This window comes from Morchella sextelata (genome assembly GCF_020137385.1).
Source record: "Morchella sextelata strain SCLS chromosome Unknown scls_4, whole genome shotgun sequence".
Classification (NCBI taxonomy): domain Eukaryota; kingdom Fungi; phylum Ascomycota; class Pezizomycetes; order Pezizales; family Morchellaceae; genus Morchella; species Morchella sextelata.
The window spans coordinates 227,522-246,915 of record NW_025408619.1 but is presented as its reverse complement, the minus strand read 5'-3'; the positions used below and the strand labels follow the sequence as shown (position 1 = coordinate 246,915).

Here is a 19,394-nt window from a genome sequence, read left to right as displayed (position 1 = left end):
GGCAGCAGTTTCTTCACATACCGCCCCAAGTGGCCCAAGTTGGGCCACTTGCAGATGCACCCGAATATCACAACCCACCTGGACTATTCGATCTACCCGAACCGCTTATCTACTGGCAGTGGGATGGACTATTGGATCCATCCGAACCGCTTCTCTACGACGATTTCCCCAGGCCCGGATATCTCAACCATCCAGGGCTATTTGATCTACCCGAACCGCTTCTCTACCAGTGGGATGATTTACACCGGCCCGAATATCTCGACCCACTTGGACTACATGTACTTGACCTACCCGAACCGCTTAGGCCCGAACAGTTCAATCCCCCTAGACTAGAGGATCAACCGCCAGCAGGAATACATGTAATCAATAATAACCCTATCGTTGAGCGCCAAGACCCTCCCCAGCGTTCCTCGAGCTCTGCAACGGGAAGTGCAAAGGGAACCTGATGTAAGCACCTCCTTTTAGTTGTATATATCCGTGCTTATATATTAACTTGATAATTCTGCACTACTACATAGCGGCCCCCACAGGTGTCAACGTCTCCAAAGAAGGCTTCACATTACATGTCTCAGCAACGACTGTACCCATGTGTTCACTACCAAGAACGATTTCAACCGTCACTGCAAAACAAGACATGGGCTCAGGGAGTCGCTACTGGATTGCACTTTCGCTGGCTGCAACAGGGTAGGTAACAGTGGGTTCTCACGAAGAGACAATATATTGCAGCATTTGAGAGAGGTGCACGGCGCAGAGGTTCAGAGAACACGCTTTAGGATTCGGGGTTCGAGGTGTGGTGTTGAGGTTTGAAGTTGGCTGGTGATGGTTAAGAGGAGGATGCCCTCGATGATGTTTCTTAGTGGATCTCTTCCGTTTTACTTGGGCTTTCTATCATTCCATCTTTTCTTTTCTATTCGAGGATTTCCTTCCTTCATCTCCTGGTTTGTTATTTTTGTCTTTGCCCCCCCCCCCCCCCCGGGGCGCGGCCCCACCTTCTCTAGGCTCTTTCTTTTTAGTATTATTTCCACTTCTGTTATTTCTTTGATACCCTCTTTATTTCACGTCCTCTCATTTCGAAATATCCACTTATAGCCCCTCGGCTGTTCAAGCCCTTTCTTTTGCCATGATTTGTCTTTTTTCATCTACCCCTCCTTCCACTCCTTTATGTCATTAAGAAACACCAAAAAAAAAAAGACGGCCGCTTGTTGGAACACTGGAATATCTGCACATTCGAAATTTAATTTTCCCAGTTTGAGAAAGTGATAGTATTCGCCGCCGCCCTTCTGTATGTTCGGGGGACAATTCGGCGGCTTGTAATAATTTGAGTACTCCCAACTCACTGGTATCAATGCGGTGATCATATGTGAAGAGTTAAGCGGGTTTAGTCAGGATCTAACTATGATGGATAGCCCTTCACTTCAATGTGTGTAGTCTGTTAGCTATTGATTGAAGAGTAATAATCCCCCGGCCCTCACTACCTACGACCACTCATTAGCACCATTGGCCCGACTTATTTGGGGTCTTCCTCTCCAACCTGCCATAGGACTATTTGGGAGGTTGAATTCCGGTATGTATAGGCTCTTAGGACTAGATTACGCAACTTCTGAGTTATCAACTCATAAACATTTCTTAATTCATAAGGGGCGCGGATACATAAATAGCCAAGAACCTCCCAATAAGCTCAAACATTGCAGCCACATCTGTAGGGGCACCAGCCATAGGTCTCTGCTTTAAAAGCCCAACTCAAGGAATGTTCTAATCGGTAACCATGTACCTCAGCAGGTTTTTTTTTTTCACCAATGATACTCGGGCGTTCATTAAATGGTCGGATATCGTTGCAACCAAATCCCTACTAAGAATTCCGACCATTTAATAAACGCATGAGTACAAGTCGAAAAATATCGGGGGGGGCCTGTATCGTTACCTCTTTGCATGAAAAATCACTCGGGCCCTGGTCAAAATCTTATCTTAATTTTGACATCCGCTCGGAGATTTACAGGTCTTCTCATCATCTCTATGTGGAAGTTTAATCAACTCAATGTTTATGGGCCGAGGATATCATCCATAAGCAGTTTATATTTGCCTGATATATCCCAAGCAGCTCAAAGCATCATCCCTCCTTATTCAAGAGCAAGGCATACCTTCCGGTCCCATAGGTAACGCATAGGTATCATTAGATAATTGTCTCTTCTTGTCTCGGGAGTGCTAGAATAGCCCTGATTTACAGCCCGTATCAAGGGATATATGCTCGCTCTTTCAAGTCGGCCGGCTTATTGGACCGCACTACCCGAGACTACAGTCGGAACCATAAGTCCAATATTCCTGCCGTCTACTCAAATATGCTATTTCTTTAGTGCCTGGATCTCTCCGATCTTCGCGGGCAGTTTCTGCTATCCTGCAGTTAGTCTAGAATTACGAGTTTAATGATGGGCACGAGACTTAATGCCCCGAGACTTTATCTCAAAACCTAACGAAACGACTCTGGGACAAGATTCAATATCTTAAAAAGTTTCGAGATAGGTCTCGAGACTTCCAAGTGATGCTCGATGATCCAAAAATAGGCTTTGTCTGGCCCTCTCTGGTGCCCAACCTTCTTCAGGTTAGTTATAAACCGGGTGTACACTTTGGCCCTGAATTTAATCAGCCGTTATTTGCCAACGATACTAGCCTCCATTTACTTTTAGGAGTTATTGATGACGAAAAGACAGATTCGTAAAGGTTCTTATCTTGAATCTGGACTTCCTTGGTCATGAAATTCTTCCTTAGCTCAGGTCTCGAGACTTTCAAGACTAAGATAGAACGAGACAAGACGAAAATCAGTCCACAATGGTCTCGTCCTGTCGTGCCCATCATCAGGCAGGTCCATCCCTGCAGTTACAGGTATGACCAGCGGTGATCCAGATTCCCACATATTCGGTCTCCAGATGGAGCCAGGTGAAGACCCAGTATCTGAAGTATTGGTACCCAGGGACTTCTCATGGAACAGAAGCACCCGATGTCCAGGGTCCACGCAAATGCGGGGACGGGAGGAAATAACCTTAACTACTAGTTTGAGACCGGAGCCTGTACGCATCTTTGTTCAAGTACTCGCAGTGTCCTGACGTTTGTGGACGCGGCTGATATTGCATGCCATACAAAAATACGTCAAGCTTCTGATTTTTGGTGTATGCAATAGTGGCCCAGTTCAAAAATGTCAAGACTTTGCGAGTAATGAGAAATATCTGCCGAGATCACGATCTATACTCGTCGTGTACAACGACCCGGTTTTGAATGACCATCAGATATGCATGCCTTCCCCAATGACACCTGTAGAAACGCATTTTTTCTTTTCTTCCGATGGTAAATTTACTCGAAATTGCACTTTTGTGGTAGAACAAAAAGTAGCCATCGAAATTGGGGGGGGGGTGGTCGAATGTTCACTAATCCCGAGGGGGAGTTGCTCACTGATGTTAACCCGCGTATGTTTATATCCAGAAAGAGATCAACCTGCATCGTTTGACAAGCTTGGCATCCGGTGATATCTTGAGTCAAATCAAGAGAGAGTAGGATGAACATCAGTGCATGGTGTTTCTCTTTCTTTTTGGTGCCCGGCCCGTGTTGGGCCCCATGTTAATGTCAAAACCAAGGGAATAGAGCTCATTTGAAACATGAGGTTGAGAGGTTGGTGGGTTAGCTGGGCTGGGGGGAACTTCAACAAGGGTAAGGCACCGTGTGAAGTCAGTTGCCTGTAGAGCGAGAAACGGATTCCAATCAAAAGCTCGGCATCAATTTGTTAGTGGATACAGTACTAGTGCCAAGTCTCGACATACATGACCCAACCCTCCGCCGCTTTACATGTACTCTATCTCTCTATGCTATGCAGGTACCTTAATAGGAGCTGCTAACTGAGAAAGGTCACATTAATTGATGGCTTGTCAGCTTAACGAGCTGGCTATCTAGAGTACCTACAGTTGACTTTGAGTACCTGGTGGAGTAAGTACTCGTGTAATTGGAAGTGTCACTCATAGTCAATTGCGAAAATACATGTAGCGCGTACCCATCCTGCAAGGCAATAAGCGGGAACGTGCATCGCGGCCACTAATGTGCTGAGTACGTGGTGTTTTCTCATCAACTTGATTTTTTTTGTAGTAAGCTGTCTGCGATACCTAATCTGAATCAGATCAATGTAAAAGTAGCTTAATCGAGTACTGATAATGGTTAGCTAAACACTCGGACCGAGCTCATATCTGCCGTAGAGCGTGGAATGTGCGCACGTTGCGTTGAACTGTAAGGACAGTTTGGTGCTACTCTACGTTGAATTTTCAGGCGTGAAATATATGCATGAACTCATGATCCTCTTTCCAATTCCTATCCCATAGATCCAACCCATCGCCAATCCTACAGGCCATGTACGTGATGTGATTACATATTGATATCACTTTGCCTTCCATCTGATGTACAGACGTCAGAAAGGGAGAATGGCCCGGTAACCCTAGTACCCGTGTTGCGCAGACTTTTGGCGGGGTTTTCATTCATTGAGTACGATCCTAACTGCGCTTATCATCTAAGCCTGAATCCTTACGGCAACAGAAGTCTAAGAGAATCCCAGTTCAACATAAAGCCTGGCTAATGTCAGTAGAGACTTGGAGACCTCAGCACTTTCCTGCATAGCAAAATTCTATCGAACATGGCTGGAATTTATTATGGTTGTTGATTTCCCGCGAACACGCGCAGGATTACGAAGCGTGAGATGCTGTGTGCTGTTACACTGCAAGGACCAATCTCTCACATAATGATGTCAGACCGGTATGTACAAACAAGCGCTTCTAACGCTATATCCCTGTATGCGGAGCCCGGATGGGTTACATGCAATGCATGTGTTTGTCCCGCCGATTTACCTCGCATCATACGTACTGGTTTGAACCAACACCATCTCTACACAAGGTCATTCTCTAACAATCGATCCTTGCAATTGGGTGTACTAGGCTACCTATATAAACACGAGCCTATCTTGATTACCACATGATCAACAATAGCATCCTCATTCCAAGTTTACATTACACCAGAATCCTCAATTAAAAATACCCACTCTATAAAGGGGTTATTAAAAGTATATAATCTACATCCCTTCAAGAGTGCATATCGATCACCGGGCTTGCTATATTCTCTACAGCTTTGTCAAGCAAAACCTACCTAAACCTCAAAAAAATGGCCATGAAATCAAAATATGCAGGTCCTATTACTGTCGATTCGGAGGATGATGACTACACCATATGTAGTTCATCCAGTACCAGTGGGTAGTGCGTTTTTTCTCTACATATATCTATATTATGACTTTGATTGTTTTATTGAGTTGACCTCTTACTCTACGGCCCCCAACAGCGTGAGTGATACAACGACATTCGCAACTACCATATTCGATTACAAGTACGAAAATGGTCGCAGGTAATTATTTCCCCCTCCTTCCTCGATAGAGAATCGTTAGTTAATATCATGAGGTAGATACCACTCGTATAGAGAAGGCGCCTATTGGGCGCCCAACGATACCCAACAAAACGATCAGCTTAATCTATTGTAAGTTTCTCCGCATAGATCAAGAGACTGAAGGCTGATTCAAACCGATTTAGCCATCAAGTTTATACCTTGGTACTACAAGGCGAGCTCTACGATGCACCCCTCACTAAAGACGTAAAAAGTATCCTCGATGTTGGCACCGGCACCGGGATCTGGGCTATTGAAATGTCGAATAAGTTTCCCTGTGCAAGAATTGTAGGGAATGATTTATCGCCTACACAGCCATCATGGTAGTTACACAGAATCATCGCATCTGAATCAGTGTGCTAATGCATGATCATGATAGGGTCCCGTCAAATGTTGAATTTGAGGTGGACGACATCACGCAAGACTGGACTCATCCTCCTTGTAGCTTTGACTTTATACACGCCCGCGCCCTCGCTGGCTCTATTCCCTGTTGGCCTACGTTCCTCTCCCGCGCCTGTCGCACCCTCTCGCCTGGTGGTTGGTTCGAGTCCGTCGAAACCACACTAGAGCAGCTCAGTGACGACAACTCTGTACCACCCGAATCTGCCGTGGCAGAATGGTATCGGCTACTCTCCGAGTCTGGGGAAACGGTTGGTAAAACATTCGATACAACGAATATAAGCACTTGGATGGAGGAGCAGGGGTTCGTGAACGTATCACAAAGAGTTTTTAAAATCCCTACAGCGCCGTGGCCGGTCCTCCCGGCGTTGAAGGAGATTGGGAAACAAAATCTAGCAAACTTGTTGGAGGGTATGGAAGGATTTTCGTTGGCGCTATTCACGAGGGTTTTGGAGTGGGATACTGCGGATGTTGATGCGTTGCTGGCGAGAGTGAGGTCGGAGTTTTTGGATAGGAAGGTGCATTCATATTATCGGATGTAAGTTTTTTGCCACCCTTTCGACTATATATCCGATTCGAGACTAAGGATGTAAAGGTTTGTGGTTATCGGCCAGAAGCCAGAAGACGCAGCTGCGTCAGAGAAGACAGCTGGGAATCCTGTTAAATTCACAAATGAGGCTGGTCCGAGCTCGTAATATTAGTATCAAAATGTTAATGATAGCCTACATGCCAGTATTTAGGGGATTTTTTAGGCTACTGAGCAATATTTAGACACAAATGCAATTGCAATATATTCCAACGTAACCAGTATTGAGAGCTCGAGATTTCCAATCCCCAAAGACTTTGATCTTACTAAAAAAGATATTCAATAGTATCCGGGGAGATTCGGTTGACTGAGTTCTCTCGATAAATTCTCTTTCACTTAGTACACAGCGATATCAATTCAATTGCGTAAGGAAAGGTGGGGGTTTGCACCTATTACTTCCCTGGATTAACGACCCAGTCCAGGATTTTAGGCTACCAAATGCCTGGGTACGTGAGTAGCAATGTATCCTGACCTACATGCAGGATACCGGTATGTCAAAATTTGAGAATCCAATACTGATATGAGGAGTAATAGTTGAAGGATACCCCCAATGCCGACAGAGACAAAGCTTATATATGTCATGTCGAGACTGGTAATACTAGCTATTTCTTCATCGAAGTGAGGATATAAGTACCTCAAGCCTCAGAATCCGCTCAGAAAATAATCCTATCTAGTATTAATACGCGGTAACAATGGTATTGATTTTACGAAAGCCTTTATCACTGCTACGTAGAGGGAATGCCGCCCGTATCCTTCAGGATATATCGATAATGAAGGATGTATTCCCCAGTCGTACATACCCGTAGATTCATAGCAACTAGGCGTCCGTACAGCACGTATTCCAGTGGGGTAAGATGCGGGATAACCTCTATATTAATGAAATGACCCGCTTCAGTTTTATCCCCGGACTAGCTACATGTAGTTCGTTCCAGTTCCCCCTTATTACTGTAAAGTACAGTTGTATGCAGCTCTTTGTATACGTATTGATAATACGCGTACGGCTTGTAGTTGTGCCTTCCATGGGTCATTGCTAAAACATCCATCTACTGACATACATACCGGACAAAGGATCAGAGCTCTGGACAAACCCCCCTCAGATTTAGCACCGAGAATTAGCAGCCCGAGCAGAAAATCAACCTGGAATATGTATCTGTTCCTAGGCTAGCCAGGCAGTTAACACCTAGCTCAACCCATGACCAACAGACCGCAGATCCATGCCAAGCTGGGCCCAACTCACAACCAGCAGATGAGCATTCCCCAGCACGCTAGCACTCCCTACTATTTAGTACGCAGTCTCCAAACTGGCTAGCGTTGTGATCTACATTTAGTTAGCGGCTAGTCCACATTCCCCCATCCCCCCCCCCCCCCCTTTGATAGTCGATACCGGATGAGTCATTCGGAGCCCGAGTCTTTCAAATCCTGTTACTACATTATCGATATTGATGATTATTCGCATTACCAGGTACGGCTTGAAGGCGTGTGGAGTGTTTTAATCTACTCTAGATCTAATAGCCGGCCGGTGGTGGTGGTGGTGGTGAAACAGAGATCCAGATCTAGATCTCGCAACAAGACGTTGTAGGTTGGGGCGCGGCGGGGCGTCTAATCTTAAGAACCGAGAGTCGCAACAAGATGTTCTGGATTTTGGTGAGAGATCCTCGTGGCTCTAGACTCGGCGGTGGAAAGCTGAGGAAGAGTTGTTGAGGTTTTGGGGTTTCTCGCTTGTGGTGGGTTGTGGTGGTGGGGATGGGGAATAGGCGTCATGGGGGGTCACTCGGTTTCGTGGTCAGGCCGGGAGTGGTTGTGCACGAGTGATCTGTTGAGTGAGGATAGGCAATTGAATGGTGTCACTCAGCAATAGGTATTTTAGCTATCCCAAGATCATGAACAGTAAGATGAATATTGAAAGATTCATTAAAAACCTACTAATACGTACATTCGACTATATACCAACTAACTATAACTATATACCCCATAACTCCAATTGAAAAGAAAGAAAAACACTGATAGCTATATACTCAATACTTACAAAACTCCAAAACCCCCACTCACACCTCCCCCAACTCCTTCACCTGCCTCCTCTCCAACTGCCTCATCAGCGACATCCTCCCGACCACCTTGCCAATACTCCTAATCCTCCTCCCCCACCTCTTTCCCTTCTCCTCCTTATCACCGGCTCCGTCCCCCTCACCCTCACCTCCGGCCCCGCCCTCCACCACTGCCTTCTCCTCCGCCAGTAGCATCTCAGCAACCTCACACCTCCCCACTACCATCCTCGTAATCTCCTCATCCCCTTTGCGCACCGCCCACTCGACCGCCGTCTCCCCATCCACACTGGCGACATCCGCATCGGCCCCAAACTCCGTCAACAATGCCACCGTCGCCCGCTGCCCCCGCCACACAGCCCAGTGCAGCGCTGTCTCGCCGCGCTCATACTCCTGCGCGTCCACCACACCCTCTCCGCCCTTCCCATCCCCGCCCTCATCACCCTCTTCACCCGCTGCCGCCGCTGCCGCCGCTGTCGCCGCAGCGTTTTCCAGCAGCATCCGGAAAATGCCCACAAGCGACTCACCAGCACCCTGACACTTGACCGCCCACAGCAGCGGCGTCATGCCGCCATGATCGCGCGCGGCCACGTCCGCGCCGCGCTGCAGCAGCAGCTGTACCACCTCGGTCCACCCGCGGACCACGGCCTGGTGCAGCGCCGACTTGCCGAACCTGTCGTCGCGCGCGTTGATGTCCGCGCCGTGGTCGAGGAGGAAGCGGACCATGTCTATATGGCCCTGCCATGCGGCGCACTGTAAGGCGGTTTTGCCGTGCTCGCTCGTTTTGGCGTCGATTGGGGGAGCCGGGGAGATGGTGGTGAGGAGGAGGCGTGCGAGGGAGAGGTGGTTGTACCAGGCGGCCCAGTGCAGGGCGGGGAGGACCATGCCGTAGCTGTGGCGGTCGAGGGTGGCGTGGGTGTGCAGATGGTGGGTGGTAAGGTGGTGGAGGCGGTGGTTGGTGAGGTGGAGGTGGAGGAGGGAGGGGAGGGGGAGGTGGTCGGCGATAAGGAGGAGGAGCTCGTTGGGGAGCGTGAGGAGGGACATATTGGGTGTGTGTGGGTGTAGTATGTGGGTGTAGTAAGATATGTAGGTATGTTTTCTTGGGTGTTCCTTTAATGTGATACGATCTGTGGTGGTGAAGAGAGCTAGAGATATCGATAGATGGAGGTTCTTCTGTGCTGTGCAGTGCAGCTGTGTGTGAACAAAAAGCCAAGTGTATATATATATATAAAGAATTCCGGTTCGACAGTTGCGAAAACGACTTTAGTTGAAATGAGCGATAGCTTACTCTGATATTAGCAATGATTCAAAAAGAAAACCCAAGGGGAAAAGAAGAAACAACATAAAAAAGTGCACTCTACTTTTTGAATTCTTGCACCATCTTTAAACATCCTCCGGGAAACAGTTTATTTTAGTCCCCTCCATCCTCCTCCTCCTCCTAGCTCTCAACACAACAACCCCCCCCCCCCCCCTGGTCTGTCATTTCGAAATTCAAGGGCCCCTTGTGTAACCCCGCAAACCAACCAACAATCAATCTCCCTCTAGCTTCTTTTTTTCTCGTTCTATTGCTTTTTGCTTTTTCTGCTGTCTGTGCCTTATGTTCGCTGATCATTGTTTCAGTCCCAGAACGCTGGGTTTCACCCACGTTGGCCCAGTCCAGTCCAGTCCGGCCCTGTCCTGTCCAGGGTTCTAGCTGTCTCCCCCTCCCTTCCCCATCCCCCAACCAGAAGAATTTCATTTTTTCTTTGCTTTTCTTTTCTACTCCCCCCCTCAGATCATGAAACGCAAGGGGGGCTAGATCTTGTAAGGCAGGTTTTGTATGGGGGGATCTAGCCAGCCAGCCAAGGACGAGTTAAAGGGCGAGTTAGAGGCCGTGATTATATATATCCCCCCGTTTGACAGCGCATAGGTCGTTTTGCGGTCTAGGACTGGTCCAGGTACCATCATAGGCCCATAGGTAGAGTGATGTGATCTCTGGACTAGACCGTTCGCCCATAGATGAACCAGCCAGCCACCTTGCAAGCTAGTGACACCGCGGCCGGCCAAACGTGCAAGTACGATAGATGGAATGTAGGCCAATGGTTCTCGTACGATTCAAATCTCGTTTGCTTGTCTTGCTGGGATTACTAACCCACTGAGTGCATCCGCCTAATGTCGGGAACGCTTTATCGCAATGTGGTAACCGGACCGGTGGGTACCCCGAATCACGGCCAATCACTCGGTTTGGACCCGTTGATGGCTGCTTACGTGGAACCCGTTTGTTTGGCAGGCGCAGCCAATCAGTGCTTCCTCCTCCCCTCCCCGGGGGGTTTTAGGCGGTATTAACGGGGAGGGGTGGGTGGTGAGCGCCAATCACCACAACTCTGCCGGGAAAAAAGGGACATTTGTTTTCTCCCGGATCAAATAGAGTGATACTGCGGAAGTTTGTTTCTGTGTGTGTGTGGTCCGGTTGTCCCGAGATGTTGCGATCCGATCTGATTCCGAGATATGGGTGACGAAAGAAGATCGGTGCATGGTGTGTGGGTTGGTTGGGTGCACAACTTCAGTGACATGACATGACAGGCACATACAGCTCATGTATAGATAGATAGGTAGATAGATACCGGGAATGAAGCGAGTTGTCTCACTCTACTTCTCCCTCTTCTGCTGCTGGATGATGGTGGTGATCGGTGCTGTATCGGGCGCATGTCAGTGGTATGTAACTTGGCGGGTAAGCCGGGGTGCGGGGGGGGGAAGAGGGCCGGGGAAGAAGACGTATTGTTACCGTCTGTCTGTACGTGAGAGGAAGAACCGGCCCAACGTCTCTCTTGATAGCTTTGCTAGCCAGGGTTGGGTAACACTCACTGTACTGATCCACCTACTGCTCCACCCTACTGATCCACCTCCACCCAACTTTCTACCTCGCTGTGCACAGTGTTGATACCTAGCACTACGCCCACTGTCAGATTGGGCGGTGTGCGCTACGCTGTGGTGCTGCTGGGTATGGGTACGCTTGCCCGGCGCGGCCGGTAGGTATGCTGCTCTGAACACAATTATGGCTTCAGCTGATGGGTTCGAAGCAACGTCCGTCCATGAGGCGGGGATGTGTTTGTATCACCAGAGCAAGAACAGCCCTATCTGCGCAGTCTGGCTGGCTGGCCGGGCGGATAGCGCTCCAAAAAGAGAACTCTTTATTTATTTTTTCTTGCCAACTGGAAAACATTTTGGATGATATAGCGCCAGAGAGTTGGAAGATTGCAAAAAAGAAAAAAAATCACAGAGCGCAGAGAATTTCAAAAGTCTATATATCTCCAGTGCTCCGTGGAGGCGCGCCTCACAACCAACGGTCAAATTTCCAAATGTTTCCAGTTGATTGCATATATTGATTGCACTCGCGGGGAACGTCCTTAAATTAGCCTGAAAGCCACGCTTAATGTAGCGTAGCTATAGATGACTTGATTGATGCGAGAAGAGGAAGAGTCCTCCAACCGTTAAGATATACCGGCTATTCTGGTAGTTATATCTGTTTTACTTTGAGGTGCAGTGCTGAGTGCTCTCTCTAGCTGTGAATGCGGTGTTGCTATGTAGCTAACTATTGTATTGACTAGCCCTTATCGGCACTCCCGCAATCTATCCCTACATAGCCGCGGGTTGCACGTTTTGCGATTTGCATCCCGCCCGGTCCGGTGTGCCTGGCTACCTACGCGCTGTGGTGCCGGCCGGAGCGATGCCGCACTCGACATCATGCTCATTTTTTGATAGTGACACTGAAGGAACAGAACATATCGCGAATATTCAGCTTCGGTTTCAGCTTCACATAAGAATTAAGTTACATTTCCATCTTGGGACCAGGTTATTAACAGTCATCAACAGTCACCACTGTTTCACTACTCTAGCCCTGCCATGCATCGATTACTCTTCTCTTCCCGGTTAACATTTGCACCTGATCAGTAATATGACCCATATGCATCCCAACCTCGAAAACACACTTCTCGAATATTCTGAGTAAAATGGAACCTTAGAAATTCAATTACGCTATGTAGCCCTCCACGCACGGCATCTGTGACAAGACACTAGGAACGTAGGAGCGCAATCGACTTTTGCACCGCACCGTAAGGCTCCATGGTTCAAACAGTGCAAATACAAACCTGGCAGTTCCTAATTAGGGTGGACGTCGTAAAGTACATACGTACATGTAGCTACATGTAGATTTGCACCACCGTGCGTTACGGACGCCCATTGCAATATTGCAGAATTCAACCCAAATCCCCTAGATCCCAACATGTTTCGTTTCAAGATCAACACAAACTCCCATCTCTCCATAGAGATACATGTATGTTTATCCCCAGTATGTACATACAAACACTCATGATCACCCACGGCCACACACCCACTCCCACCAGCCCCATCCACGGCCACGCGCCAGTGCGCCTTCGCACCAACGCCATCTACCTCATCACATCACCCCCGATGAGCCATGCATCCCTTTTAGATCCGCACCCATCTGCAGGAACCTCTGCCCTCCCACCCGTTATAGGGTAATTATAAGTTGGGTGCACTCACTCACTTTCACTCAGGTCCTGCTTGACTAATCATCTCACCAGTAATACCTGCCGCACGAACTATCACTCGTTTCCCGCATGTTCCAAAACCGGTGCGCTGCGTTGCGTTGCGCCACGGGGTGGCGTGTGGATGGCGTCCACTATCCGGGTTCCCCCCCCCCAAGGTATGTAGCTGACTGGCTCTAACCTAAAGCTAAAAGCTAACCTAAAAGCTAAAAATAAACTTTCCCTCGCTCTGTTTCTCTACTAGGGTTAGTTTTGGGCCGTAATGGGCATCAGTGAAGAAACCCTCTGCCAAAAAAAGCGAAGCCTAGGGTGTCGCAATGTGTAGAGTATGTGGTAAACATCCCGTCGCTCCATCATATCATCGCCATCACCAGGCCGTGGTACATGTAGGTAAGGTAGCGGCAGTCTATTCGATCCGCCATCACCATCACCATCATCTCATAGCTCTGAGCTTCCAACAATAGCGTTGTCCCAGAGCTACATGTAGCTAGCAGCTTACTACACGACTCTAGCTCTAGTTGGACCCTGCACTAATAATAGCAGTCTACCTCACTCATCAACTCCGTTCACCGTGGAGCGGCAAGTCCCGCCTTCGCCAGCTGGGCCCATGGATTCTCGTTCGTCGACGACGTCCATGGCAGAGAAGGACGGGAAGATAGAGAGATGCAGGCAGAAGAGGAGAAAGGTGTAGAAAGTGCGGGAATGGACTCTGGAGTGGAGTGGATTGCGTTGGATTTGAAGGGATTGGATGTGAAGTGGAAGAAATTGGGAGGGAGACTGCCTACTGGCCTGCCTGCCTGTATCAACACCACAGGCTGCCGGCCATCAAATATTACCATATCATAGGTTATGTTATGTAGACAACGCCCAACACTCCACTCTAACCAGCCCTGATCGCAACGCCCAAACAAACAAAAAAAACCCTACTCGTCGTTCTCGTCGCGTTTCCTCCTCGCGGTGTGAAGAAGAGGGAGGGGGGGTGCAAAAGCAAAGGGGGGGCAAAATGCAGTTTCGAGAAAAACGGGCCCAAAATCCCCGGGGGACCCCCCAAAAACCAGGTTGGATGATTCGATTGGGGCGCGTCCGTGCCCGCTTCACAAAAGTTAACCCCAGGTTTTTTTTTTTTTACCCTTTGGTGTGGCACTGGGCGGGATCGTGGCCGGGCGGATGTGAGTGTCTGGGAGTGTGTGAGACATTCGCGGTCTACGGTGTGGTCTACCGGCTACGGTACGGTTTCGATCCCTTTTTGGGTTTGGGGGAGGGAGGCGCTGGGTTGCCAACGCGTAGGAATGGTGCGTTTTTGCTCTGGGTACATACGGCACCTATGGTGGAGGAGGTGGAAGTAGAGTAATGGGGATTACTCCAGCCAGATGCAATGAAGGGAAGAGAGGGCCGAAGGGAAGGAATCGTGCTTGTGCTTGTGCTTTGCCTTCCCTTCCCTTCCGGCCCTACCTACATACATCCATAACTTGCAAGTTAAGTTGCCTGTTGCCAGGCGGCAGGAAGGCAGGCAGGCTGGCAGGTTGGTTGATGCTGTTTCAAGGCTGCGGTCAGGTACCGATGGCGACAAAGGCACGGGGGGTTGATTCTTCTTTAATTTGGGGTATGGGGGGGGGGGGGGGGCAGTTCGTTTAGCTAGATGTTGTATTGTACCTACCTCCTAAATCTACTACCTAGAGTACTCTACCTGCCTGCTCTTGCTCTACAAAGAAGACATGCGCACGGGCAGTGTAGAGTAGGTAGAAGGCAGGCAAATGACTACTTTACTAAGCTGGCTAGCACCTACATGTACCTAGCTAATCTGGAAAAGCAAGAGGGAAGGAAGGAAGGAAGCTTCGGTGTTTGTTCCCGGGGAGTAATTATCACAGTACCTTGCTAGCTACTCTAGCTAGCTAGCTAATTGGAGCTGTGATACCTGATGTTTGCCTTCCCCCTCTTCCTCGAGCTTTCCCTCCGCTTCGCGTTGGGAGCTCTCTCTTCTCTACTTCTCTACTTCTCTCGTCGTGCTAGTGCATGTAGCTCGCTGCTTTGGGATTAATGAACCGTTGCAGCGCACTAGCTCGGCCAGTTAATTGGAGCAGGGGAGTTGTGACGTATGGTAACAAGCAAGCCAATCCCAGCACGCCGGAAAACACGCAATTCGTATCCAAAGCATGGATGGGCGGCTGGGAGATGTGATTGATGCCGGCCGGAAAGCGACCGACGGGCGGGATACCGAAAAAAAAACGAGATCAAGATTCGATTGGAAGCAGCCAGCCGGTCCGAGCGGGTTAGTTTGTTTGGGGGGGGAAGGAAGGAGGACGGACTAGGGGTAGGATCTGACATGAGGGACGGCCGGGTAACCTGTAATGTAGGGAGTCTTTTTTCGGGAGAGGGCGTTCTCACGGGTACACAGGTGCCACTGGGGGTGGTATCCAATGGTGGGTGTGTGATCCGTCCTGTGTGGTTCGCCCCGCTTCTTTGGACCGGGGGTCTTTGGATGGCCCGAATCAAACGGATGAACCTCGAAACTTATTCACGAACACGTAGATCTAGCTTCGTATGTAATGTATGTAGGTAGCTTAGTAGAACTGTGAGTACATACTAGCACGGCATGATGTGATGCTCTCTTGCTTTCTCTTTCAGCTGTGGAGGAGGAGGAGGAGGTTTTTTTTTTTTTTTTGTCCCTCTTTTCTATTGTCTTTTTTGTACCTTATTTTATTTTTTAAAGCCTCACCCAATATAAGGATTTTCTGGACGTATCGACGTGGCAACCCTCACGAAGCATTTCATCCATAAACCACCCCGGGAAAAAAAATCCGAAAAACGCCCGGAAGAAACAACTTTGAGTCAGTGTCGAACAAGTCACTTCCCTCGTCCACTCTGCTCTGCCCAATTCTCTCCAGCTAGCTGCTTGCCCACACCGAAATCCATCTTTCCCATCCCACTTTTTTTCCTTTCCCTGTAGTTTAGTGTAGTAAGGCACATACTCGTACATTACAGCTTCTCCCACACCTCCTCCTTCTTGGTTGCATGATCCCCAGAGTGCATCGAGCATTGATTGATTGTACTGCACACACCACCACTCTACCACACTTACTCACCCTCACCTTCTGCTCTTTACCAGAGCAGTTTAGTCCCATCATCAATCATCCTTGGGTTAGGTTCAGTTTTCCCTCGTTCTTCAAAGCAGCAGGCCAGCTGCTGCTGCTGCTGCTGCTGCTGCTGCTCGTGACTCGCTTGTTCCTGTTCGTAGTCAGCAACGGCACCGCCCCGCCACCCGCTTAATACCACCCGCAAAACCTGCGTCTCCTCTCCCTTCCTCCCTTCCTCTTTCTTTCCCCTCTCTCTCTTTCTCTTTCTTTCACTTCACACAACAATTTCACTCCCCACCCACACCCCCCCCTCCTCCCCCCCCCGTTCTCCACCCGAACTAGGTGTTGCTTGCACCTACCCACACCACCCACACTACTCTTCTACGAACCTAACCTAACATCCTCTTTCTCTCCTAACTACTTCTTACCTCACCTACACCTACCTACCTCACCTTACCTACACTTACTCTTCTACCTACCCACCTTACCTTACCTTACCTTACCTTACCTTTCCTTTCCTCCACCACACTTCTTTTTCTTTTCTTGGTTGTCGGTTCCTCTTCCTTCTCCTTAGGTTTCGGTTTCGGTTTCGGGGTTTCTACATATCTGTTCGGTCGCATTTTGGATAGTGGTAATAGTACATCGTTGCTGCTATTTTACTATCGTCCGCTATTGCATTACTACTGAGACTTCTTCGTTCTACTACCAGTACTATCAAATCTTCTCTCTGTGTACTATTCCCACGTACCCTTCTACCCCCCACACCCCACACTCCGCACCCCTTGGTCTATTATTTTTCCTTTGGGTTGTTTTTGGTTGTTGCAACATTATCCATACATCATCAGAACAACGGGGGCTGCTCCATTTTCTTATACTCCCCTTTTTTGCGATCTTTCTGCTGCTTTCCACGTATAATTGCCTCGTAAAGAAAAGAGAAGACCAAGTATACGGGAAAGACAAGACAAGAAAAGACCAAGAAACAAGAAAAACCCACTAGAAAGGAAAGAGAGAGAAGAAAAAGGATAACTTCCCAATTTTTTTTTTTCCATTCTCCACAACCTTTTTTCTCCCCTACAATACACGCACAACCCATCATTTCCCCACGAACCAATCATCACGCCCTCCACTTCTCACCACAAACCACAATGGGCTTCCTCCGCCGCAGCCCCTCAACCTCACGACGCATGACCCCCAGCAGCACCAGCAGCAGCTCCCCCACAACAACACCACCACAACCACCCTCACAACCCCCATCTACCACGAGCACCCCCACAACGATCCCAATGTCCGCCTCGCATCCCCGCACCTCCACCCGCAAAATCTCAAAACACACCCGCAAGACGCGATCCCGAACCTCCGCCTCCACCACCTCCTCCTCCTCCACACTCTCCACCTCCGCCTCCACCTCCCCCTCACCAAACTTCTTCCACGACCACCCGCACCACCACCACCACCACCACCACCGCCGCCACGCCCGCGTCACAATGGTGCCCACGACCTTCGCCCCCGTCAGCGCCTACTTCCCGCGCGACTACCAGTTCGAGTTCGAAGACGAGGGCTACGACAGCGCGTCGTCGTCCTCCTCGTCCGACGAGTCTGCCGTGGCGGTGGGGTGGCGGCCCGCGCAGGGGAGCCTCGAGATGGAGTTCATGTTTGGCGACATGGACGACGAGTTTATGGCGGAGCTGACGCGCGAGAGCACGCCTGCTGCGGGGGAGGAGGAGGGGGAGGGGGACGGCGATGTGGTGATGGCCGGCGCGGAGTATCGGCCGATGACGACGGCGTGGGGGGTCGGGCAGGAGAGGGGCGTGGGACTGGGGGGGAGGGTCGTGGATGAGGATTATGACTAGATTTGGGGTATAGGGAACGGAATTACATGTCCTGCCTATCTTACTTCTACCTACATACCTACCGATTCACCTGCTATATACCGCCTGCTACTACCACCACAGCTAGTACCACACCCAGTGCTACCTGCATATCACGGACACTTCGGAGTTGCGTTATTTTCTTTTAGCTGGGGGAGGGAGATATCTAAAGGTCTTCAATTGCCTCTTTTCTTCTTCCGCCCTTTTTTTTACCCTTCCCTTTCTTGCTCTCCGTAGGGGGGTTTTTATATTAATTCCTTGGTTTCGCAGTCCTGAAGAAAAGAGAAACAAAAAAGGAAAGACATTTGGAAGGAAAGGGGAGAAACCAGCATCGTCACATCATTCATCACTCTTACGATCTCAAGTAAGGTCTGGTTTTTTCCTTTCTTCACAGCCTTTCTCTTCTTTTTTTTTTTTGTTTCTTCACCTATGGATCGATCGATTCTTCCCACCTTCCCCACCCCATTCATGAGCTTATAGTGGGGGGCGAAGAGCTGGCTCGGCTCCTTGTCACTCTCCTGCGGGACCAGAACCTTGGATTGTATGTGTGTTTTTTTTTTTTTATATTATTTGTCCGAGGTTGTTTATATATATATATTTCTACTTCTTTTTTTCTATTACTTGTTTTACCTTTACAACGGCGCCGGTGTGTTACGGGGGGGGAGGAAAAGAAAAAAGCTTGTTTTTTTCTCTCTTTTCCTCTCTCTCTCTTTTTTCCTTTTAAAAAAAACCTCTTGTATATTTTTTTTTTCTGTCATGGGATCCGGATTTTGCAACGGGGTGTTCTTCTATTATTTATTTTTTATCTCTCTGTGTGGTTCTCTCCTCTTTCCTCCTCTTTTTTTTTTTTCTTTCTTGGGCGGGCTTCTTTTTACTTTCGGATGCACGGTTGGCTTTTTCACCTTCAGCTTGGAACGAACACACGAACGATCGATCGATAGCCACCACTACTCGACTCGGTTACTACTACTATTAGCGGGAACTAGTCTTTACATGAGGATCCCCCACTTGTTTGTTTATCGGAGGAGCTGGCGCGGAAGGGGGGGGGGGGGGGGGGTTCGTTTCCTTTTTCATCCATCAACGCGCGGTTGGGGGGTTCATTCTTCTTCCTCTTCTTGATCATGGTTTCCTTTTGTAATACGGGCCGGTTGGCGGGGGAACTCATAACATAGCACGGCGTTTTTTTACTCTTCTTTTTGCGTTTTTTTTTTCTTTCTCTCATTGGGGGCTGGACGGTGTTTTTTGTGTGTATTAACTCTGGCATTATGACGAACTTCTTCTTCTTCATTCTTTTTCTTCTTTGTCTTTTCTCTTTTTTCTGCGTTGCTTGCTAGAAGAACGACCCCTTACGATCACGGCGTTTTATCTTTTTCTCTCTTCATCTATTATTATTTTCTCTTCTCTTCTCTTGAAGCTAGCTC

At 48.8% G+C, this 19,394-nt stretch overlaps 4 protein-coding genes across 4 annotated transcripts; 3 read left to right on the top strand and 1 right to left on the bottom strand.

The window, feature by feature from the left end:
• Positions 1-5,184: 5,184 nt before the first annotated feature.
• H6S33_009981 (uncharacterized protein) lies at positions 5,185-6,551 on the top strand (the record flags this gene model as incomplete). The annotated part of the gene is made up of 6 exons (XM_044841835.1): positions 5,185-5,276; positions 5,359-5,421; positions 5,479-5,550; positions 5,604-5,780; positions 5,837-6,394; positions 6,452-6,551. 6 exons carry the CDS (start codon positions 5,185-5,187, stop codon positions 6,549-6,551), a joined length of 1,062 nt encoding a protein of 353 aa, XP_044697124.1.
• Positions 6,552-8,487: 1,936 nt separating this feature from the next.
• On the bottom strand, positions 8,488-9,528 carry H6S33_009980 (uncharacterized protein; the record flags this gene model as incomplete). The annotated part of the gene is made up of 1 exon (XM_044841824.1): positions 8,488-9,528. One exon carries the CDS (start codon positions 9,526-9,528, stop codon positions 8,488-8,490), a length of 1,041 nt encoding a protein of 346 aa, XP_044697123.1.
• A 3,303-nt stretch (positions 9,529-12,831) lies between these two features.
• On the top strand, positions 12,832-13,275 carry H6S33_009979 (uncharacterized protein; the record flags this gene model as incomplete). The annotated part of the gene is made up of 3 exons (XM_044841813.1): positions 12,832-13,001; positions 13,068-13,189; positions 13,238-13,275. The coding sequence occupies 3 exons, from the start codon at positions 12,832-12,834 to the stop codon at positions 13,273-13,275; spliced, it is 330 nt and encodes a 109-aa protein (XP_044697122.1).
• A 3,975-nt stretch (positions 13,276-17,250) lies between these two features.
• On the top strand, positions 17,251-17,955 carry H6S33_009978 (uncharacterized protein; the record flags this gene model as incomplete). The annotated part of the gene is made up of 1 exon (XM_044841801.1): positions 17,251-17,955. One exon carries the CDS (start codon positions 17,251-17,253, stop codon positions 17,953-17,955), a length of 705 nt encoding a protein of 234 aa, XP_044697121.1.
• Positions 17,956-19,394: the final 1,439 nt, after the last annotated feature.